This window comes from Dendrobates tinctorius, unplaced genomic scaffold (genome assembly GCF_039654945.1).
Source record: "Dendrobates tinctorius isolate UK_male_01 unplaced genomic scaffold, ASM3965494v1 ptg000087l, whole genome shotgun sequence".
Taxonomy (NCBI): domain Eukaryota; kingdom Metazoa; phylum Chordata; class Amphibia; order Anura; family Dendrobatidae; genus Dendrobates; species Dendrobates tinctorius.
The window spans coordinates 7,962,000-7,988,021 of NW_027361755.1; the positions used below are offsets into that span (position 1 = coordinate 7,962,000).

General features: G+C 42.8%; 1 protein-coding gene across 7 annotated transcripts in view; it reads right to left on the reverse strand.

Annotated features, from left to right (window-relative positions):
* The window catches only part of TIAM2 (TIAM Rac1 associated GEF 2), a 769,295-nt gene that overhangs the window by 407,598 nt on the left and 335,675 nt on the right, over positions 1–26,022 (reverse strand). For 6 of the 7 annotated variants that reach the window (XM_073585715.1, XM_073585720.1, XM_073585717.1 and 3 more), the window contains 4 exons: positions 19,787–20,978; positions 18,443–18,878; positions 10,801–10,973; positions 287–511 (listed from right to left, as the gene is read on the reverse strand). In XM_073585715.1, the coding sequence (XP_073441816.1) occupies positions 287–511; positions 10,801–10,973; positions 18,443–18,878; positions 19,787–20,974 (2,022 nt within the window). In that variant the 5' untranslated portion in view covers positions 20,975–20,978. The remainder of the gene's footprint in view (positions 1–286; positions 512–10,800; positions 10,974–18,442; positions 18,879–19,786; positions 20,979–26,022) is intronic. The other variant, XM_073585716.1, reaches the window with a different exon arrangement.

A 26,022-nucleotide genomic window follows, 5' to 3' on the forward strand; every position in this document is an offset into this window, starting at 1 on the left:
AAGGGAAATAAAGTTGAACTTCAATTGGTTGCTATGGACAAAAATGTTGATGTTCTGTCATTTATGAATATGTCCTAGAACAGGATTCACTGTACACTCTAGCTGTAAGAGACGACATTTCCCAATGTGCCCTGACACATGAATCCTGGTAGGTATAGTTTCAAAGATTGCCAAGCGTTGCTGCTCCTAGGCCTGGTGTGTAAGAATAGGTAGAGCAATATATACCAATCTCTATAAAATCACTAGCAGAATAAAGCACTCACTGGTGGAAAATGATTTAACACACCTGGTTTTCTATGGCTTTTCTATTCTTGGGGTCATTAACAATAGAGAGTTGCAGCTCCGCCATCTTCTTCATTTTGCTGTCCATATCAACCTTTTGCATAATACTTCTAGTTTGACTCTTTAACAGTCTGATGGTGTCTTCTTTCCCATGCTTCTTGGCAAAAAGTGAGGCACAGGCCGAGTGAATTGCTGTCACCCAATTTTCGAGATCAGTTTGGCTAGTGGCCTACAGGTTGAATAAAAAACAAATGGATAGATCTTAATGGGAAACTGTCACTAGATATAGGTCTCTCAACAAATGCTGCCACCTTTATCTGCTACTGTACTGCACTTCACAAACATGTATATTGTCTCCTTATTACCCTGTATTACACCAAAAATACAAAGTGAATTGCCTTCACGCTGTATTTAAATGAGGATGGTCCGGTCCTATGTGCATCATCACGCCATCTGTGCCTCCTCTCTGCTCCTAATGGCATCCTTCAGCTCTAATTGATCTGGATCATGCGTCCTACGTCATCCACATAGCGCAACAAAATCTCACACCTGCACAGTATCATCGCTGGCCACACAGATGCATTGTGCTCTGCCCTACAGCAATTACACTGGCTTGCAAAAGTATTCACCCCCTGACTTTTTACCTACTTTGTTACATTACAATATGTGTTTAAGTATTTTTGTAATTCAATTTGTATGTGATTCATCAGCACTAAATAGTCTAAGTTGGTGAAGTGAGAAATATATACAGTAGGCATAAATTACATTTATGGGATCAAATAGCAGATAACTAAAAATTGCCATGTGCATATGTACAGTGGGTACAGAAAGTATTCAGACCCCTTTAAATTTTTCACTCTTTGTTTCATTGCAGCCATTTGGTAAATTAAAAAAAAGTTCATTTTTTTCCTCATTAATGTACACTCTGTACCCCATCTTGACTGAAAAAAAAAACAGAAATGTAGAAATTTTTTCCTACTTATTAAAAAAGAAAAACTAAAATATCACACAAGGAAACAGACAGCATGTAACTTAAATATGAGTGTCTGAGCCTTTGCTCAGACACTCATATTTAAGTTACATGCTGTCTATTTCATTGTGATCCTCCTTGAGATATTCTACTCCATCATTGGAGTCCAACTGTGTTTAATTAAACTGACAGGACTTGATTTGTAAAGGCACACACCTATCTATATAAGACCTCACAGCTCACAGTACATGTCAGACCAAATGAGAATCATGAGGTCAAAGAAACTGGCCAAGGAGCTCAGAGACAGAATTGTGGCAAGGCACAGATCTGGCCAAGGTTACAAAAGAATTTCTGCAGTGCTCAAGGTTTCTAAGACCACAGTGGCCTCCATAATCCTTAAATGGAAGAAGTTTCAGACCACCAGAAGTCTTCCTAGACCTTGGCGTCCAGCCAAACTGAGCAATCATGGGAGAAGAGCCTTGATTAGGGAGGTAAAGACAAACCCAAGATCATTGTGGCTGAGCTCCAGAGATGTAGTAGAGAGATGGGAGAAAGTTCCACAAAGTCAACTATCACTGCAGCCCTCCACCATTCCGGCCTTTATGGAAGTGTGGTCCGACAGAAGCCTCCCCTCAGTGCCAGACATATGAAAGCCTGCATAGAGTTTGCTAAAAAAACAAGAAGGACTCCCAGACTAAGAGAAATAAGATTCTTTGGTCTCATGGGATGAAGATAGAACTTTTTGGTGATAATTCTGAGCGGTATGTGTGGAGAAAACCAGGCACTGCTCATCACCTGCCCAATACAATCCCAACAGTGAAATATGGTGGTGGCAGCCTCCTGATATAGGGATATTTTTCAGCTGCAGGGACAGGATGACTGGTTGCAATTGAAGGAAACATGAATGCGGACAAGTACAGAAATATCCTGGATGAAAACCTCTTCCAGAGTGCTCTGGACCTCAGACTTGGCTGAAGGTTCACCTTCCAACAAGACAATGACCCTAAGCACACAGCTAAAATAACAAAGGAGTGGCTTCAGAACAACTCTGTGACCTTTCTTGACTGGCCAGCCAGAGCCCTTACCTAAACCCAGTTGTGTATCTCTGGAGAGACCTGAAAATGGTTGTTCATCAACGTTCACCATCCAACCTGATGGAACTGGAGAGGATCTACAAGGAAGAATGGCAGAGGATCCCCAAATCCAGGTGTGAAAAACTTGTTCCATCATTCCCAAGAAGACTCATGGCTGTATTAGCTCAATAGGGTGCTTCTACTCAATACTGAGCAAAGGGTCTGAATATTTATGACCATGTGATATTTCAGTTTTTCTTTTTTAATAAATTTGAAAAAAAAATCTTCATTTCTGTTTTTTTTTTCAGTCAAGATGGGGTGCAGAGAATACATTAATGAGAAAAATAATAACTTTTTGAATTTACCAAATGGCTGCAATGAAACAAAAAGTGAAAAATTTAAAGGGGTCTGAATACTTTAGTTACCCAGTGTAATCACATCTTTTGTGATGAAGCCCCTAAAAATTTCTGGAGCAAGCAAATACATTCATAAGTCACATGCTTAGTGAAAGTAAGTCCACCGGTGTGCAATCTATGTGTCACATAGCCTATCAGTATATACACTTTACCTTTTCTGAAAATCCACAGAGGCTGAAACACCATTAAGCAACAAGAACCACTAATGAAACAACACCAGGGACAAAGTTGTTGAGAAGTACAAGTCAGAGTTGGGTTATAAAAAAAATTCCCAATCTCTGATGATTATCATCAAATGTAAAGAACATGGTACCACAACAAACCTGCCAAGAGAGGGCAACCCACCAAGACTCCCAAGGAGGGTATTAATCAGAGAGGTAGCACATTGACCAAAAGCAATCCTGAAGGAGTTGCAGAGTTTTGAAGCAGATACTGGAGCATCTGTCCATACGACCGCAATAAGCCGTACACTCCACAGAGGTGGCCTTTATGGAACAGTGGGCAGAAAAAAGTGTTTATTTACACACAAAAATTGTAAAGCTCATTTTAAGTTTTGCAAAAGACATGTGGGAGACTCCCCAAGTGTATAGAGGAAGGAGCTGTGGTCAGATAGGACCAAAATTGAATTTTTTGGCAAACAAGGCAAATGTTATGTCTGGCACCAAACTAATACAGCTCCTCACCCCAAGAACACCATCATGCTGTGGGGATGTTTTTTGGCAGCAGGGACAGGAAAAATGGTCCAAGTTGAGGGAAAGATGGCTGGTGCTTAATACAGGAACACTCCTGAGCAAAACCTCTTTCAGTCTGTCAGTGATTTGAGACTGGGACGGAGGTTCCAAGAAGACAATAACCCAAAGCATACTAATAAAGCTCAGTGATTTGAGACTGGGACAGAGGTTCCAACAAGACAACAACCCAAAGCATACTAATAAATCAACATTTGAGTGGTTTGCCTTGAGGAATAGGTAAAATTCCCATGGGCATGATGTGGAAAGCTTATAAACTTATCCAGAGTGACTTACAGTTGTAATTGCCACAAAAGAAGGCTCTACAAAGTAATGACTTAAGTGGGGTGAATAGTTATGAACAGTGACGTTTTCAGGGTTTTTGTACTATTCATTTTTTGCTTACAAATAAAAAGAAAATCAAATGTTCACAGTTGTAGGCATGTTCTTACATGATTTGATGCAAACCCTCAAAAAAAACAATGAAATTCCAGGTTCTGTGGCAGCAAAGCCGAGGCCGAGGTGATGAATATTTTTGCAAGCCACTGTAGGGGCAGAAAGGTGGCACAGATGCCGCAGTGGTGACGCCCATCAAACTGGACCTTACTCATTTAAATACAACGGGGGGAGAAATTCAAATTGTATTTTGGCGAGTATACGGGGGAGTCAGAATCAATATACATGTTGTTGTAGTGCAGTACGGGAGCAGATAAACTTGGTGGCATTTGTTGACAGTCTCAAAAACTAGTGGCAGTTTCCCTTTAAGTCAATGACAATAAAGGTCATGAAGAAAGTAGACAAATAAACATGAATTAAATGTTATATTCTATGTCCCAAGTATATGTAAAGGATTTATCCATTGAAGACATGTTATCAATCATCTATCCACAGGATATGTGATACTGTTTATCGGTGGGGGTCCAACCTCTGGGAGCCACACCGATAGTTAGAATAGAGCGGAAATGCACTGTGCTCAGCTTTGTCTAAAGCCCCAAAGAGAATGAATAGAAGGCAGTTAGTTACCCATAGGGGTTAAAAATTCCCTGTTCAGCCAATCAAAGGGGAAAGGGGTTCCCAGTGGTGGGATTCCCACAAATCAATAATTTATCATCTACCTCATGGAACTTGTTGTCATCTGCCAATACTGTATGTTACTTTTTAAAGAGATTTCCTCTAGTTATAAACAAAAAACCTGACATACAGTATATGGTGAAACATTAAATATCATTTTAGAACAAGTTCATATCACATCATGTTAAAAACATTTCCTGACATATAAGCTTAATACTTTAAGCACCACTTCATAGTTACTTTTTTTTCACTGGTGAAGTGGTGCCACTAATGTAAGTTCCCTGACCTTAGTAATATACTGTATATATATAAGATGAGTTTTTCAGTACATTTTTTTGCGCTGAAAACGCCCCTCAGCTTATAAATGAGTCATTGTGACAGAAGACGGCAGGGGAGGGGGAGCGGCGGAGTAGTGGGTCACAGGAGGCCAGAAGGCAGAAGCCGGCGGCTGTAACTGTGATCGCTTCTAAAGAGAAATGAATATTCACTGCACTAGCAATGAATATTAATTTCTCTTATAACGTGCACAGTTACAGCCCCAGCTGCGGGCTTCCAGCAGCTGCCATGCTATCACAGGTGCCCACTCATTAAGGTAATGAATATTCACCTCTCTCCAGTCCCATAGGCATGGAGAGAGGTGAATATTTATTCCCTTAATGAGCGGGGACACGTGATCGCTCGGCCGCAAGTGCTGCTGGCACCGGAAAAGATGCTGGGAAGGGCACACAGGGAAGATAAGTTGGATTTTTTTATGCTTTTCTCATGGTTGCTACGCATACAAGGATAAGGATGAGGAACCATGCATACAAGGATAGGAATGAGGAGCCCTGCATGCAAGGTTAGGGATAACGAGCCATGGAGACAAGGATGGGAATAAGGAGCCATGCAGACAAGGATGAGAATAAGGAGACATGCAGACGAGGATGGTAATGAGCCATGCAGACAAGAATGGGAGTAAGGAGCCATGCAGACAAGGATGGAGATAACGAGCCTTGCAGACAAGAAAGGGAATAAGGAGCCTTGCAGACACAGATGGGAATAAGAAGCCTTGCAGACAAGGATGAGAATAAGGAGCCATGCATACAAGGACGAGAATAAGGAGCCATGCAGATGTGGGAAAGGTGACTTGACGGACAAGGGTGAGAGTAAGGAGCCAAGCAGACAAGGATAGGAATAAGGAGCCAAGCAGACAAGGATGGGGATAAGGAGCCATGCATACAAGGATGGGAATAAGGAGCCATGCAAGCAAGGATGGTAATGAGCCATGCAGACAAGAATGGGAGTAAGGAGCCATGCAGACAAGGATGGAGATAACGAGCCTTGCAGACAAGAATGGGAATAAGGAGCCTTGCAGACACAGATGGGAATAAGAAGCCTTGCAGACAAGGATGAGAATAAGGAGCCATGCATACAAGGACGAGAATAAGGAGCCATGCAGATGTGGGAAAGGTGACTTGACGGACAGACTTGACTGAAGGAAGGCGGGATGGTTTGTGCACTATAGACGGATATTGGCAATGACAGAAGGGAAACAGCTGGGGAAGATGGAAAAGGAGTGCAATACCTAGATTTGACCACAAGATGGCAGGGGGGAGCGTAGTTCAGGACTTGACCGCAGCCTAGGGCTTTAGAAACCACTTAGTCATGGGGGGCGGGGAGATAGGAACCCAGGAGGGAAATTCCCGAGGGAAGGGATAAATAGGACAGGACAGGGTTCCAGGTAGGACTAGTCCCGGGAAGAGCTCAGGAGGAGAAGACTCAGCGAAGGACTGACAACGGTGGAGAGCTCGACAAGGAGACTGACAGGAAGAGACAGTCAGGGGGGTGGCCCCTGACACAAAGGACCGCAGGATAGACGAGGCCCGGGGGTACCGATTGGACGACGGCCTCAGACAGGTGAAGCACTGGTGGTAGATAGGGCTAGGACAGCCCCAGCGAAAGATCCGCGAGGAGCGTCACTACGATAGAAAGGAGGTGAAGGTACCCGGGCCTGAATACTGAGAGCTGTAAAGGAACTGCGATGTATGGCTACGGTCGTCAGGAGGACGGCCAATAAACTCGGACCTGTTGCAACTGAAATCTGCCTCCGTTTCGTCTCTGTGTCGTCTGGTTGCGGTAAGCAGTGGACCACCCCCCAATCCGGGCCACTACTACATTTGGCATAGTCGGCAGGATCGCTGCCGCCAATACTCGACTTCAGCGGCAGGCCTGCAGCAGAAGTACCTGAAAGGACTTGAATTGCTCACCTGTGGATTACAAACTTGAGACTTTGCTCCGGATCATTGGCTGTCTTCAGAAGATCTGGGGCGGTACAAAAGCCGGACAACATGGCTGTGGTACTCCAACGCCAGGAAGAGGCACAGGCGTTTGTAGCTGTACTGGACAATCTGGGGTTGCATCAAATCTGCCCCCTCATGCTGGACCCAGGAAGATGGGTGGAGAAGCCGACCATCGCCCCACCCAAGAGCGGGAGTGGCCCAGGTGGGAAGACCGGCTGCGGCTGTTTGGCGCCATTCGACTGCTGTACACCGGACGGGATGCGACGTTGAAGCTGCCGTGGTCTCGGATGCCTGGAATGGCGGTGGCGTCAAGAGATCGAATCTCGTCGGGAGACCTGCCCCTGGGAGCCACTGACAGCACTCTAGACGTCGGTTGGAGAAGAGGAGCACCTGCGGGCCCTGCTGGAGCAGCCTGGGAGCCTCCCCATGGGACCAATGAGCCTGGAGACCAGCCCTGCCAGATGGTGGGGTGAAGATCTGAGGTTGCGGGAGGAGCTGCGGGGTGGCCTGCCGGAGGCCGCGGCACCGGGGAAGGTGAGAGGTCCCCCGACCCAGCCGGAGGCTCCACAATCGGCCTCCTCCACACAGCCTTCCTGCGTGGCCTCCCGCTTCCCAGTGAGCCCGGCTGTGGAGGCCGAGCGACGCCTCTGCCCGCGTCCCTGAGCCACCCTGCCCTGCGGCGCCATGTCCGGTGTCGCCGGTGCGGAATCCACCTGTGGCCGTCCCTGCCACATTCCACTTTGAGGAGGCGGCCTATCCACCGAAGCCTGCCGCCACTCCGGCCCTGTCTGTGACTCCGGTTGCGGCCTGCCCCGCGGCTGCATCTACTTCACTCCCGGAGTCGGCTGCAGCCTGCTTGTCGGGCTCTGCGGCCTACCCACCGGGACCCATGGCTGCCCCTGCCCACCGCCCGGCCGCCAGAATCTGTGGCCGCCTCTGCCCCGCTCTCGATAGGCAGTAGATAGGGCTAGGACAGCCCAAGCGAAAGATCTGCGAGGAGCGTCACTACGATAGAAAGAAGGTGAAGGTACCCGGGCCTCAATACGGAGAGCTGTAAAGGAACTGTGGTGTATGGCTACGGTCATCAGGAGGACGGCCAATAAACTCAGACCTGTTGCAACTGAAATCTGCCTCCGTTTCGTCTCTGTGTCGTCTGGTTGCGGTAAGCAGTGGACCATCCCCCAATCCAGGCCACTACTACACAGACAAGAATGGGGATAAGGAGCCATGCATACAAGGATGGGGATAAGGAGCCATGCATACAAGGATGGGGATAAGGATCCATGCAGACAGAGATGGGGATAAGGAGCCATGCAGACAAGGATAGGGATAAGGAGCCATGCAGACAAGGATGGGAATAAGGAGCCATATAAACAAGGAGGAGAATAAGGAGCCATGCAGACAAGGATGGGAATAAGGAACCATGCATGCAAGGATGGGAATAAGTAGCCATGCAGACAAGGATGGGAATGAGGAGCCATGCAGACAAGGATGGGAATAAGGAGCCATGCAGAAAAGGATGGGAATGAGGAGCCATGCATACAAGGATGGGAATAAGGAGCCATGCAGAGAAGGATGGGAATAAGGAGCCATGCAGACAAGGATGAGAATAAGGAGCCATGCAGACAAGGATGGTAATGAGGAGCCATGCAGACAAGGATGAGAATAAGGAGCCATGCAGACAAGGATGAGAATAAGGAGCCATGCAGACAAGGATGGGAATGAGGAGCCATGCAGACAACAATGAGAATAAGGAGCCATGCAGAAAGGATGAGAATAGGGAACCATGCAGACAAGGATGAGAATAAGGAGCCATGCATACAAGGATGGGGATAAGGAGCCATGCAGACAAGGATGGGAATAAGGAGCCATGCAGACAAGGATGGGAATAAGGAACCATGCAGACAAGGATGGGAATAAGGAGCCATGCAGACAAGGATGGGAATAAGGAGCCATGCAGACAAGGATGGGAATAAGGAGCCATGCAGACAAGGATGGGGATAAGGAGCCATGCATACAAGGATGAGAATAAGGAGCCTTGCAGACAAGGATAGGAATAAGGAGCCAAGCAGACAAGGATGGGGATAAGGAGCCATGCATACAAGGATGACAATAAGGAGACATGCATACAAGGATGGGGATAAGGAGCCATGCAGACAAGGATGGGAATAAGGAGCCATGCAAGCAAGGATGGGAATAAGGAGCCATGCAGACAAGGATAGGAATAAGGAGCCATGCAGACAAGGATGGGGATAAGGAGCCTTGCATACAAGGATGGGGATAAGGAGCCTTGCAGACTAGGATGGGAATAAGGAGCCTTGCAGACAAGGATGGGAATAAGGAGCCTTGCAGACAAGGATGCGAATAAGGAGCCATGCAAACAAGGACGAGAATAAGGAACCATGCAGACAAGGATGGGGATAAGGAGCCATGCAGAGAAGGATGGGAATAAGGAACCATGCAGACAAGGATGAGAATAAGGAGCCATGCAGACAAGGATGAGAATAAGGAGCCATGCAGACAAGGATGGGAATGAGGAGCCATGCAGACAAGGATGAGAATAAGGAGCCATGCAGATAAGGATGGGGATGAGGAACTATGCATATCAGGATAGGGATGAAGGGACAATGCATACCCGGCTTATACTGGAGTCAATAAGTTTTACCAGTTTTTTGTGGCAAAATTAGGTGCCTCGGCTTATACTCGGGTCGGCTTATACACGAGTATATACAGTACTTACCAGCTCCTGTCTTATACTACTCCTGGTGCCACTCTGGTCCTGATTCATGATCTTATGACTGTGGCTTCTGCTTGACTGAATTTCAGAGCAAACGGTCACAAGCTCTCAATGCAAGGCTTCTTTTATACACTCATTCTTGCCCACGTTCAGTGGTCCCAACTACTACGTCTGTGTGTCCGCCTCTAGTAGGCATATTCGCCTCAAAATTATGGACATCAGAGCACAATTTGACTCTCTCGGCACAATTATAGTCTATGGCCCCTTATAGTGTATGGCCCCTTCAGTGCATATGTCCAATCTGGTTGTGCTGGGGGTTTCGGATACAAGTCCTGATAGGGCACTGAACATGGGCAAGAACGCAATGTGAAAGGAGTCTATGTAAATGAGAACGTTGTTCTGGCTCTCATAGGCTTACACTGAGAAGTGACCTCTGTGCTGCCCAGAAAACACTGGAACAATTTGGCAGGTCACCACCTGCAGAAGACAACTGAAGCGGTGCCAAGAGCAGAAGATGGCGACTGCTAAGTATATTACTAAGGACACAGAACTTACATTACTGACACCATTACAGTGGTGAAATAAAAAAACCCCGCTGGAGTGGTGCTTTACCACAACAAAAGCCACTGAATTTGTATAGTTAGGTATAAAGTTACACTTTTCTGCATCAGGATATTTTTTGCGTCGTGATAGCTTTTCATTTAATGACAAGCTATATTGTCATAATACAGTCTCCTCAACTATAGTAAATAATACTGACTGCAGATTTCAAAACATATGTATGTGCACTAGCCGGCATATTCAAGAGTATACGCAGTGTGAGTATCAAATGGTCCAATAAACAAAGCCTAAAATAAATGATCTGAGATAATCTCACATACTATTTACACATTCAGAAGATTACACTGGTGAGATCCAAGAACTGATATCCACAAGAATGCCCAAATCAAGAATTTCACAGCAACTTAAAATCATAGTTTTCTGTTAAATTCTATTATTGCAAAGTGGTGACTGCACATGCATGACCACATGGAATACAGCGAGTCAGAACTCATCGACTGATCTAACCATCTGGCATGTCTGGTTTACATGACAAAAATTCCAAAATTTGGAAATCTCTTTTAATTTGTTATATTTTTCTTCAGAAAATAAGTTATGTATAAATTGCCAGCACAACATAGAACAATAAGTTCCAAATTATACAACATCCATTACAGCATATAAACTTATTAGACATGTCCAACCTGAAATAGGTAAACATCTCCAAAGGAATTGCTGAGACAGAAGACATTTTCCTTCTTCGGGTGCTCCGGAACTGACTGCACAATACTGTCTTCAGCAAACAGGGCATATCTCGGTGAAGTACTCTGCTCTGTGGAATTCCCTTCATACGTCTCGTAAAACATCAGAGTGCAACCTTTGATTAGAGAATATGAAATAGCAGGCTAATATTAGAGATAATGAACTAGTCTACATAATGAAATGTTATATTGCACAATAACTTGCATGCCTGTTAAAATGCAGATCTTTAAGACTTAATGATAGCAGAGCTTGCCTAAGAATATTGAAAAATAAAAAGTGCTGGTTGTGCTGGAGAAGTCAAAAAATAACACAGCAATTGAAGATGGAAGGAGTTCTCAGGGAATTGAAAAATAACAAAAGGAAATGCAATTTTTTTTATAAATGTTGGGATAAGAAGAGGTTGCTCACACTGCTGTCCATCCTGCCATTCTAATCTAACACTAGAAATAAAAGGAGTACTGACGTAAGAAGAGGCTGCTCACACTCCTGTCCATCCTGTCTTTCTAATCTAATACTAGATATACCAGGAGAACTGAAGTCAGAAGAGACTGCTAACACTGCTGTCCTCCCTGTTATTGTAATCTAATACTGGAGATATCAAGGATGCTGAGGTAAAAGGAGGCTGCTCACACTGTTGCCCACCCTGTCATTCTGATCTAATACTAGAGTTACCAAGGGTTCTGAGGTAAGAGGTTATTCACACTGCTGTCCATCTTGTCTATATGATCTAATAATGGAGATATCAGGGATGCTGAGGTAAAAAAGAGTTTGCTCAAACTGATGATCATCATATCTTTCTGATCTAATGCTGATGACTGCTGTTCGCCATGTTTTTCTGATCTAATACTGGAGAAAGCAGGGGTACTGCGGTAAGAACAGGCCACTTACACTGCTGTCTGCCATGTATTTCTGATCTAATACTGGAGAAACCAGGGGTGCAGAGCTAAAAAGAAGCTGTTCACCATGTCTTTCTGATCTAATGCTTGAGATAGCAGGGGTGCTAAGATAAGAAGAGACTGCTCATACTGCTGCCCACCCTGCCTACCTGATCTAATACTAGAGATATCAGTAGTGGCAAACTAAGAGGAGGCACTCACACTGCTGTCCTCCATGTCTTTTTGATCTAATACTGATACCAGTGGTGCTGAGGTAAGAAGAGGCTGCTCACACTGCTAAACACCATGCCTATTTGACCTAATACTAGAGATATCAGGGGTGGTGAAGAGGAGGCTGCTCAAACTGCTGTCCACCCTGTCTTTTTGATCTAAAACTGAATATACCATTGGTGCTGAGGTAAGAAGAGGCTGCTCACACTCCTGTCCACCATGTTTTTTTTATCTAGAAGGCGGCTGCTCACACTACTGTCCACCCTGTCTTTTTGATCTAATACCGAACATACCAGTTGTGCTGTGATAAGAAGAGGCTGCTCACACGGCTGTCCACCATGTCTTTTTGATCCACAACACGTTGCTCACACTGCGGTCCACCATGTCTTTTTGATCCAATACTGAATATTCCAGTGGTCCTGAGGTAAGAGGCTGCTCACACTGCTTTTACATCTTTAAAGTCTTAGTTGTATGAAGATGTCATTAAAGTGAGCATATAAATGCCTTCTGTTTTAAGAAGAGCTTGGTGTATGCTGAATTTTCTACACCAAATTCTGAACATTTTTGTTTTACAAGATCAGATATATTCTGTGAATGATCCACAGTCAACCATTTAATATTTTTGTAATTTACTTACATTACAAAAGTGCCTCCAGGGCTGTTATCAGGATATGATGTTGTCCCATCTACTGATCTAAGAGGCTCTGAATACCAGCCCACTAGATAGGACGTCATTATTGAAGTGCCTTTTCAAGATAGATCATTAATATCCTGTGGAAAACGAGTATGCATGGACTTAGCACACAATTGCTGGATCCATATTTGCATCATGGAAAGAAGAAAGGATGGTGGGGTAGTATTCCAAACAACGATTCAGTGCAATGCATCCTGGGAAAAGTACCATAGTTTGCAGCATGTAGCTTGAAGTATCACAAGTGAAGCCCCATTAGTGCAACAATGACGCACGCCAGGGGAGTGGTAAAGTCATTTTATTTTCCACCTATCATCGATCCTGTGGGCTTCATTAATACCTGTATAAAAGGGTCTTGAAAAATGTTTCAATCTGTATGCTTTTAGTCTGTCAAAAATAGACAGATATTTAAACAAATATTTTAATTCCAGAATCTTTTCCGTTTAGCTACTGTCCAGCTAAGCTGCAGTCTGACATAACCTAATCATCAAGGTTACTAAACCTGTCTCAGTTACTAAACCTGTCTCAGTTCGAGACCATTTCCCATCATGATTCTGCCTACAAACTTCTCACAGTCCTTAAATAAAATGAGATAATTATTATTAGGATTTTATGCATTCCAGGTAATCTCCTCTAATTATACATTAAGTTTCTTTGTCAGGGCTTATATTTTAAAATTGTCTATTGTGTGTAAAATATATTTTGGTATTGCACCTGTAGGGAGGGTCCAGGGGGCCCACAGACCACTTACACATTTAGCAAGCAATTTATACGTTTGATAGGGTATGAAATGAACCACCGATAGGCAAAAAGAGCTTTATTATAATAACGGTGGATATAATTCTACTTGATTTAATGTGCATCTGTCATGGACAATACATGTAATACAGACATCTGGAAGAGTCACACCTTGATACCTTGGGCATCTGAATCTACAGATTACTGAAGCTGTACAGTGCCTCTTATGCATGTAATTAGGAGGGCTATTCTAAAAGCCCTGCCTTTTTTGTATATTTTAAAAATATAAATACTTTAAAGGTAATCTGTCAGCAGGTTTTTACCAACTTATCTGAGCGCTGCATAATGAAGAGACAGAGACCCTGATTCCAGTTATATGTCACTTACTGGGCTGATTTCTGTAGTTTTGATAAAATAACTGTTTTATCAACAGATAATCAATAGAGGACTGGTAAACTTGCTGCCATGTAGTCCTCCATATTCGTGAGCTCTGTATGACCCTGCCCCAACCACTGATGAGCAGCTTTCTGCCTATGCAGAGTATACACAGAGAACTGTCAATCAGTGTGGGTGGGATTATCCAGAGCTCAGCATTCAGAGAACTGGTAGATCGGCAGCAAATAAAATCAATTTTTATCAAAACTGCAGCAAGCAGCCCAGTAAGTGTTACATTGCTGGAATCTGGGTCTTTACCCCTATTCCATGCTGCTTGCAGATGGGATATATTCCCTTTAAATAGACCTTGACATTTCTTTTGATACATCAGTTTTAGTAAAAAATAAAATGATTTGAGGAAATCTTTGAGAAATCTGCACTGTGCTTTCTTTCTGCTGGGGACCATTGCCTCCCCGTGCTGGCTAATTCCTACCTTGCTCACATGAAGGTGTGGGAGCGTGTTTGCAGACATGTAACGGTGCTGTGAATCTACATAAGGTCTCCATGACAACGCTGTCACGTTGCAGAGCTGTGTGATCTGTGGGCAGCAGGTTATAGAGTAGATTGATGGATTTCTGTGCATTTTATTCTGCATAACCTGAACTGTACTGATCTGAAACTACGCTAATCTCAAGCTTAGGAGTCAAGTGGGTGGCTGCACTTCGTGATTGACAGCTCTATGTGCACTGTGAGACCCTCGCTGGACTTCTAAAACCAAAATTAGCAGAGTTTTAGGTACAATTTCCAGAAATGTTTGCCACAAATCTGTTTATCAATCTCCTCACCTCCTCATGCAATATAAGATGTGTTCAATGACAGGTTTCCGCTATAGTTTGTTATTTCCAAATCATCATGTTGTGGTTCCAGAAAGCAAATATATTGAGTGTGCTTTTGGTGCAAGCAACCCATTAAAAAGATACTTTTGCTGCCCATGTTAGCAAACCATCTGACTTGGCATTGCAATGATGGCAATGAAGAAAATGATATGAAGCCTCGGTCATAAAATGAAGCTTGATATGCTGTAGCAGCCGCTGTCAGTTCTCACATTGAGGATAGCAGAGCCAGCCACTGAGACAGCATGGGACACAGCGTCTGTGACTGGCGGTAACCTTACCGACATCACCGCCAGTCACAGACACTGACGGCAATCGCAGAGCGCTGCGAGATCCAACAGTGTGTGCTGGTGTGACAGCCTATGAAGAACAGGGCTCCTGGAATTTTGGATGGGGCTTGTTGCTGGACATTGATGTGGATTACAGCGTATCCATTGGACTATGACAAACCAGCATTACAAGAGTTCACAGCCACCGGGTCTCCCGGCAGCTGTGAGGCCGGAAACCTTAAGGGAGTCTTTAAGGGAGCCTTTAAGATTACTGGAGTTTCCAGCTGCTGGGACACATAGAGGCTGTGAACTAATGATACCAGAGTTCACAACCTCCATGTGTTCCAAAAGCTGGGAACTCTAGTAACTGTAAAGTCTCCATTAAATGCTTTCTTAAGCCGCTGGGTCACGCGCAACACAGTCCAGCAGTCTGTGTGGCCTGGCGGAATTGCTTTACTACGTTGGACTGCACTCTGCATGACACGGTGGGAGCACAGTCCAGCAGTCAGATATTTTACAGCAATTCTGCCAGGTTACAAGGATTGCTGGACTGCCGGTGCTCTGTGAGACACTTGCGGATGTGAACTGATGTAACCTCACTGACGTCATTGACATTACATCAGTTCATAGCCAACTGGTCTCACAGAGCACCGTCACCGGCAGTGCTAGTGTGGGACATCTTGGGATCGTTGGACTACTTTGGAACTATATGGGATTTTTTTTTTACTACATTGGAGAACGAGGGCATTTGTCGGGGTTTTTTTTTGTGAATAAAAAGATGTGTTTTATTCTTTTTTTCTTACTGGATTAGTAATCCGGGTGTGTGACAGACAACTCTCCATTACTACCACAAGGCTTGATGCCAACTGTGATTTTTGACAGGGGCTAATAACCATGGACCTTACCAGCCTAATAATATCAGCATGCCTTAGATGGTTATTAAAGATAGGGTGGATCCCAAGTCATTTTTTAAAAATTATTTATTTATTGATAAAACCGACAGGGAAATGCAATAAGAGATGGCGTTTTTTTGCCTTATATAAAAGTCACTATATAAGAAAGAGTTTTTCCTAACAATTTTTCCTGCAAAATCCATTTTATCTTCGGTTTTGAATGTTTTATTGTAAGTATCTAAAAATGGCACTCTGACAACATTGTTCCCAGCAACGACCTGGGAGTCAAAGATGCATCCAGGGGTCTTCCCCATGCTATTCTCAGTCCATTTCAGTGATTTTCTGGACCCCCAGACCATCTGATAGGGTCTACTGGAAAAATGCTTGCATGTCCCTTTGACTTCCATTATGTTTGTTACTCGAAAAAAGCACCCGAGCATTACGATTTGCTCGATTCAAGTAACGAGCATTTTAGTGCTCGCCCATCACTAATGATAACCTGTTAGGAGAAAGGTGCATTTACACTAAAATTATTATGAACGTGTGTTCTTAGGAATGCTCACTTCATGATGATCTTTAAGTGTAAATAGGCTGCTGATCATCCAGTGAATGAAGGAAACTGCTTGTTCGTCAGGTGAAATGATTTAGGTACAAGACAATATATAGAAAAAATCCAATACGCCTTTCTTTAGAGAACACATGTCCTAGTTGCATCTTTCTTACCAACTTCAATCTCTTCTAGCATCAACCATCTAATATCAGATACTACATGTCTCTGTTGGAAAAATTGTTTATTGACCACAGTCTCGCCTTTCTTTTTTCAATTTAATTTAGCTTTATCTTTTGGCTGAGGGTTTTTTTCTTATTTTTTCTACAAATCCCCTGTTGGAATATGTTTGGTGCAACATCTTTATTCCTGTCTATGTTTGTTCCAGTTGCTAGATTTGTATGCTGTTCATAAAGTTAGAACAAAAAAAAAACTCCCAGAGGCTCACACAGGGAGAGCATGTGACTGTATTTACTGTTTTCCTATGTCCGTGTATGAGAGAAGCAGCCTGCTGTAGATGCTGCACAGACAGAGACACAAATGATTTATTCCTGATCTATGAAGCTTATCATATATTGTTCCTGTTTGTTCCTGAATAAGGAAGCTCTGTTGTCACACGCAAATTATCCTGAATAATCTGCTGCCAACATCCACATATAGCTGAATGGTGTTCATTAAAGGGGGTTTTACACATAGCGATATCGCTAGCAATATCGCTAAAACGTTGCTGATTTTGTGGCGTTATAGCGATATCGCTAGCGATATCGCTATGTGTGATACTTACCTCCGACCGGCTCCCCTGCTGTCCATCGCTGATCGCGCGAGATTGGGCGGCTCCATTTCTCGTTGTCTGCTTCCTGCTGTGCTTCCTGCTGTGTGAAACGAGCGACGCGTGGAGGCGGGCGGGAGGACGTCTGGATCGCTGTGTGTGAAAGGCGAGTATCGTGCGCTGCGTCGCTGCTGCATCGCTGTGAGATCTTTCTGTGTGGCAGCTCACTAGCGATCATTTAGCGATGCACCAGCGATCCTGACCGGGTCGGATCGCTGGTGCATCGCTAAATGTAAAAGGGCCTTAAGTCTCAATTTGATGGGCCGTCCTGAATGTCCAATATAAACCATGCCACAAGGGCATTTTACCATATTGTATATGTATTACATTTTGAGAATTACAGGTAAAGAATCCAGAAATTTTGATTTTAAAATCTTTAGTTGGATGATAAATTTCATTACCTTTTATTATAGATGAGCAGTTTTGACAGGACAGACATGGGAAGGTCCCATAATTACGGGATCCAGTGGTCGCTTGCCTAAAAATTTTAGGGGGTTTCAAGTCTGCTTTGACTAGTTTGCTAGCCAATGATTTACTTTTTTATAAACGAATCTATGGGGGGGTTGAACATCAAAGCATTGACTAACAATCTAGCCAGAACAGACTTTTGGTGTATTCTCCAAAATGTCTTTTGTATGTGCACTTTCAGCCTCTATCTGTACTGAAAGTGCATGTAAATCTTTTATTTTTTGATGTTGATAGAGGGGAAAACTGATCTTACACTGTACCATGCCTTGCAAAATGTATTGCAGTGCTATTTGATTTCATTGAAACATTAGCTAATATAAAAATGTTTCCAGGGGGTTTAAGCCTGATCTCTTATATGATCTAAAGTTCAGTGAATATGTGAGAGCTTGACAAAGCTTGTTGGAAGTCTTGAGGCTAGAATGTTATTGACACTATTCATAATACTCCTTGATCTGGAATAAAACACCTGTAGTGTCACTGATATTTTCCCACCACGCCCTGAAAAAATTAAAAACAGCTAGCGGGCATCATTATTTACCACTGAGATATGTGAACATTTTTATATTTGTCCAAAAATAAGATTACTGCTCCCTATGGAAAGCTCTTCATATATGCAGAACTATGCAATTAAAATCGGTAAGCATTGTGCTATGGAGAGAATACAGATTTTTTTTTTACAGACATGGCTATAATGGCTACAAAAAATAGGAACACCACTCCATATTACCACTTTATAATATAATGCATTTTATCATATTTATCTCTGTGCATTTACCTTTAAGTGTCACCCAGTATTGTTTCCATTTTCTGCGATTAACAAGCTCCAGTTTCTTCTCCTTTTGAAGGGTGATAAGGGGTTTGAAAAATAGCCACCCCGCCTTGCGAACAACTCCTTGTTCCTTCTCAAACAGTAGGTCAAGTTGTTCAAGTGAACTAAGAGAGTCATTACTTGAGTCGTCTGTACCTGTTGATGTTGCTGTTTCCTCCACATTGGTTTTCTCTAATTCAAGCTCCCTCATAAAATTTTCATAGATATTTTGCCTTACAGCATCGCTGCCAATTACACTAGTATGTTCATTTCTAGGCTGCGCAAGAGGTCCAGAGCCCCCAGACCACAAAATGCTAGATAGATGCGGAGGAGAGCTTGTCTCTGCAGTAAAGCCATCTATTCCACTGTCAAAACATTCACTTGCTTCTTTACATTTTGGTTCCTGATGAGAAAATAGAAAATAATGTATAAAACTGATAAAAATAACACTGTAGTCAACAGAGGCTATGCAAAAATGAGAATGAGTGAATTATAGAAAGATTTATATATTAACAGATACAATTCATACATTGACGTTGCTCCATAGTACTATTACAAAATGAAACAAGTTTTTAGATATGCTCATTAATTTACTTCAAGTCACGAAAGTAAGGACTCTCCATTAGAAAAACCATATGTTGTCCAGCCTTAGGCTGGGGTCACACTTGTTAGTGTGAGGCGAGAAACTCGCGCGAGTCTCTCGCATCAGTACCCGGCACTGCTGCCGGCACTTGGACCTGAGTGTGCAGCAGCATGTATTTCTATGCAGCCACACACTCCGGTCCTGAGTGCCAGCGGCAGTGCCGGGTATTGATGCGTGAGTTTCTCGCATTGTACTCGCAAGTCTGACCCCGGCCTAAGTCTTAAAAAGGACCTTTCACTGGATTTTTAATGTACGCTGAACAAATCTTTTTCTTCTGTGCCCTTCTATTCTAATGTTATGTCCAGGTAATGAAGATGCAAATATTCCCGTCACCTAATTGGGTAGTACCACAGAACTTCTTGAAAGGCATTTGTTTTTTCTCTTTTGATGCTATTCAGTTAAAACATGGCAGCACTCAAAGAGAATTTCTATGGAATACACCCAGTTGAGTGAAGGGAAAATGTGCATCTTTATTACCAGAGTGCATAACTGTAATGGAAAGACAAAGAAGAAAAAGAAAAACTGTTCTAGATCGAAAGGCGCAGCGGCATATTGTGGTAGTACTTGGTTCATATGATAAAATCCAGTGAAAGGTCGTATTTTAAAATCTAAGCATCATAATTCTTAGGGTATTCACTTTAGAGAAACTTCAAAATAAACTAACATACCTGCAGCTTTCTTTTCTTCCTTGATAGACTACCAGTCCAGTCACTGATGCGCCTCATTCTACTTTTTAGTGTATCTTTTTTAGATGCATCCTCTGTTAAAGGCTTTGATTTTCTGCAGGGTAAGGTATATGAAGAATAATGAGCAGGTCTTCTCTGTTCTGTTCTTGATGTAACATCAATATCTGAGGCAAACGAAACTCTGTTACTTAGGGTATGATGACTACTGCTACCTATGTATTCATCTGAAAGTTGTCCTGGGGTTAATCTACCTTGCAAATCTGCATTGTATAGTTCATGGAGTGAAGAAAGAGATGATCTCTGGTTGAAAAGTATACCACTTTCAATTGGGGCAAGTCCTCCATGTACACTAGTGTCTAGTGAACTCCTAGTCAGATATGAACTATCAAAGTCATTAATGTCTCTATTATTTCCCCAGGGGCAATCATACCAAGAAGAGTCAGAACTTAGTGAACTTCCTTTGCTTGATCTCAGACCAGAGTCGCTTGCTGACAAACCATGGCTTGTCATATACTCCATTCCAGAATTTCTTCTAGGGTCATGGCGAGCCACATCCTTCATTTCCATCGCAGGAGAGTACCTGAGTAGTTGAACTGGTCCATCAGATTCTTCAGATGGTACACCATTCCCACTGTTGTGGAATTCAACTCTGAGGCAACCATCCAACTTTCCAAGTGTTTTTATTAATACCTTTGGGCTTTTCCTTTCTTCAGCTTGCAGTGTTGATGACATGTTATCACGAATTTCATAGCAACTTAAAATATGTCCATTGCATCCTCTGTGTTCTACTGGGGTGTCAACACCAACATAATGATATCCATTGTCGGATAAATATGTGTTGTTGTTTGCCTGGCAACAATCACCTGGCAGATTAGGCCTTTGCTTGTGATGGGTACAACTTTTTGAGGCTTTTAGCACAACATCACCATGTCTTACAGAATATGGTGGATTACTCTTACACTGAGAGAGACATGTTCTTGCTAGGGAGCGGGTTTTGTAACTAGTACTGCTGTTTGTTCGCCCCCAACCTTGGGTAGGCCAGTCCTTTTCTTCATCTACGTTAATGCTATGAATTTTCAAAGAGCAGCCCTTCTGTTTGCCATCCGACATTGGACTTCCTCCCGGACTTCGTGTCCCCTGAAGACTGTATTGACTTTCCGAGTTCCCCATTTCACTGTAAAATAAAAAGAAGTTTTAGTTGTATCACACAGCAATAATTATGACATCGTAAATAGCTGTTCATTTTTCATGTTGACTTACAGTATGTTCTTTATCTATGAAGTCTCAAGATTTTTTTTCTAACAGGTCTATTGAGTTTTAGATAGGTCATGAGAATTAGTATCACAGCTGAAACAATGCTGTAAATGAAAAAGCTAAGCTGGTTTTACTCTATATTAAGGACCAAACCACATGGGCCATTGACTGATTTGGCCACAAATATAGTTTTTTTTGCTTAAAAAAACAGATTTGGACAAGATTTTTCTGTCTGCAGTTGACAATAGCCTGAAAGTCCTGTACTACTGAAAGCATTGCTGCAGTTTTCTTTGTGCAATGTTTGACTTTCACATTGATTCTAGCCTCTAGGATTTGAGTAATGCAAGGTTACTATACTGGATTTGTGGACAATTTTCATATGGAAAATGTATCCAAATCCCATATACAGAGTGCAGAAATGGCCAAACAAAATGTAAAGCAAACCAGAAAAGGAACAGGACGCCTGTTAGAATAAGTTTAATGTGTAGGTGCACATAAACTCTGTGCCATTAACAGACTAATACAACTTGTACTCCGTAATCTTGGGGTGTTCCACCTACTTTGGCTTTCCACAGGCATGTGTCAAACACAGTCAGGCCCAGGTCCTTCTCTGTCCTCGTCCATTTTGAGGCCTGCTAGCGCAAAGTGAGGTGAGATATTAGAGATAGGGACCATCCCGATTGTGTAGACCTTGTCATGGTAGGATAGCTTTAACACTTTTTTCTTTTAAAAAACTCAATTAAGTACCCTTTATGTTTTATATGAATTCTGTTTAATAGGGCAGTCAAAATCTGCGACAAATTACAAATGTTTCACATTTTATGAAAGTTTCAAGTAAAAAAACTACTATACTGTACTCCATTTCTCGGCACTCCAATGGCAATGCTAATCTGATCCTGTAGCTGCCTCAGTACACCAGGCCTCCAGTGATATGTGTCATCACACTTATAGGCTGCAGTGGTCTCATGTGACAATTCGAGGCCGGTGTATAGAGTCCAGCAGGGCAGAAGATCTGCTGCATATGAACTTACTCTACTAGTCCCCAGAATATTTTTTGACATGAGAGAAAAAATAAACCTTGTAAGAGCACATTCTAAATCAGGGCCAGCATCAGCACCCCGGCAAATGCCGGGATCCTGAGCAGGCGGGGGGCCCACTCGCTGTCAGGGACACTGGTGCACTATGGGAGCCCAGTGCCAGCGCCTGTGAGTGAATGAGGCACAGCATGTACTGGAGCATTATATGGGGCCCATTATATATGGTATATCATATGGGACCCATCATATACTGGATCATCAAATGGGGCTCATCATATACTGAAGCATCAAATGGGCCCATCATATACTGGATCATCATATGGGGTCCATCACATACTGGAGCATCAAATGGGCCCATCATACACTGGATCATAATATGGGGCCCATTATATATGGAGCAATCTATGGGGCCCATTCTGTGTGGAGCATTATATGGGGCCCATTATATATGGAGCATCATATGGGGCCCATCATATACTGGAGCATCATATGGGACCCATCATATACTGGCGCATAAAATCGGTCCATTAAATATGGAGAAATCTTTGGGGAACATTCTGTATGGAGCATTATATATGGAGCATCATATGGGGCCCATCATATACTGCAGCATCATATGGGGCCTATCATATGTGGATCATCATATGGGGCCCATGATATATGGAGCATCATATGGGGCCCATCATATACTGGAGCATCATATGGGGCCCATAATATACTGGAGCATCATATGAAGCCCACCATATACTAGAGCAACATATGGGGCCCAGCATATACTGGAGCATCATATGGGGCCCATTATACACTGGAGCATCATATGGGGCCCATTATACAAGGAGCAATCTATGGGGCTGATCATATACTGGAGCATTATATGGGGCCCATCTTATACTACATGGAGCATTATATGGGGGTCAGTATGTAGGGGTCAATATACGGGGCTCATTATATGGGGCCCATCATATACTGGAGCATCATATAGGGCTCATCATATATGGAGCATCATATGGGGCCCATCACATACTGGAGCATCATATGGGGCCCATCATATACTGGAGCATCATATCAGGCCCAGCATATACTTGAGTATCATATGGGGCCCATCATATTTGGAGCATCATATAGGGCACATCATTTGTTGGAGAATCAATTATACAAGTATACAATGGGCCCCATATGATGCTACAGTATATGATTGGCCCTATATGATTCTCCAGTAAATGATGGGCCCCATATGATGATCCAGTATATGATGGGCCCCATATGATGCTCCATATATGATGGACCCCATATGATGCTCCACATATGATGGGCACCATATGATGCTCCAATATATTATGGGCTCCATATATTGCTCAAGTATATGATGGGCTGCATATATTGCTCCATATACAACCCCTTGCAAAAATTATGGAATCACCAGCCTTGGAGGATGTTCTTTCAGCTTTTTTATTTTGTAGAAAAAAAGCAGATCACAGACATGGCACAAAACTAGGCTCATTTCAAATGGCAACTTTCTGGCTTTAAACACTAAAAGAAATCAAGAAAAAAAAATGTGGTAGTCAATAATGGTTACTTTTTTTTTAACCAAGCATAGGGGAAAAATTATGGAATCACTCAATTCTGAGGGAACAAATTATGGAATCACCCTGTAAATTTTCATTCCTAAAACTAACACCTGCGTCAAATTAGATCTGCTCATTAGTCTGCATCTATGGGGCCCATCATATACTACATGGAGCATTATATGGGGCTCATAATGTAGGGATCAATATAAGGGGCTCATTATATGGGGCCCATCATATACTGGAGCATCATATAGGCCCATCATATATGGAGAATTATATGGGACCCATCATATATTGGAGCATCATATGGGGCCCATCATATACTGGAGCATCATATCGGGGCCCAGCATATACTGGAGTATCATATGGGGCCCATCATATATGGAGCATCATATGGGGCTGATCATTTACTGGAGAATAATATGGGGCCCATCATATACTGAAGCATCATATGGAGCTCATCATATACTGGAGCATGATATAGGGGCCCAGCATATGCTGGAGCATCATATGGGGCCCATTATATATGGAGCATCATATGGGGCCCATTATATACTGGATCATCATATGGGGCCCATAATACATGGAGCAATCTATGGGGCCCATCATATACTGGAACATTATATGGGGCCCATCATATACTACATGGAGCATTATATGGGGCTCATTATGTAGGGGGCAATATATGGGTTCCATTACTTTGTATGGAGCATTATTTGGGGCCCATTATATATGGAGCATCATATGGGGCCCATCATATACTGCAGCATCATATGGGGCTCATCATATGTGGAGCATCTTAAAAGGCTCATCATATATGGAGCATTATATGGGGCCCATCATATACTGGAGCATCATATGGGGCCCATCATATATAGAGCATCATATGGGGCCCATTAAATACTGGAGCGTCATATGGGACCCCATTAAATACTGGAGCATCATATGGGACCCAGCATATATTGGAGTATCATATGGGGCCCATCATATATGGAGCATCATATAGGGCCCATCATATATTGGAGCATCATATAGGGCCCATCATATATGGCGCAATATATGGAACCCATCATATACTGGAGCAATATATGGGGGCCATCATATACCGGAGCATCATATGGGTCCCATCATTTACTGGAGAATCTTATGGGGCCCATCATTGTATACTTAAGCATCATATGGGGCCCATTATATATGGAGCATCATATGGGGCCCATTATATATGGGGCCCATCTTATAATGGAGCATCATATGGGGTCCATCATATACTGAAGCATCATATAGGGCCCATTATACAACGCCTGGCAAAAATTATGGAATCACCAGACTTGGAGGATGCTCATTTAGTTTTTTAATTTTGTAGAAAAAAAGCAGATCACAGACATGGTACAAAACTAAAATCATTTTAAATGGCAACTTTCTGGCTTTAAGAAACACTAAAAGAAATTAAAAACAAAAAATGTGGTAGTCAATAATGGTTACTTTTTTTAACCAAGCATAGGGGAAAAATTATGGAATCACTCAATTCTGAGGGAACAAATTATGGAATCACCCTGTAAATTTTCATTCCCAAAACTAACACCTGCATCAAATTAGATCTACTCGTTAGTCTGCATCTGAAAAGGAGTGATCACACTTTGGAGAGCTGTTGCACCAAGTGGACTGACATGAATCATGGCTGCAGCATGAGAGATGTCAATTGAAACAAAGGAGAGGATTATCAAACTCTTAAAAGAGGGTAAATCATTACTCAGTGTTGCAAAAGATGTTGGTTGTTCACAGTCAGCTGTGTCTAAAATCTGGACCAAATACAAACAACATGGGAAGGTTGTTAAAGGCAAACATACTGGTAGACCAAGGAAGACATCAAAGCGTCAAGACCGGAAACTTAAAGCAAAATGTCTCCAAAACAGGAAATGCACAAAAAAACAAATGAGAAACGAATGGAGGGAAACTGGAGTCAACGTCTGTGACCGAACTGTAAGAAACCGCCTAAAGGAAATAGGATTTACATACAGTAAAGCTAAACGAAAGCCATCATTAACACCTAAAATGAAAAAAACAAGGTTACAATGGGCTAAGGAAAAGCAATCGTGGACTGTGGATGACTGGATGAAAGTCATATTCAGTGATGAATCGCGAATCTGCATAGGGAAAGGTGATGATGCTAGAACTTTTGTTTGGTGCCGCTCCAATGAGATAAAAATTACTGGCTGAAGAGAACATGCAAATTTCCAGTCATTGATGATATGGGACTGCATGTCAGGTAAAGGCACTGGGAAGATGGCTGTCATTACATCTTCAATAAATGCACAAGTTTATGCTGATATTTTGGACACTTTTCTTATCCCATCAATTG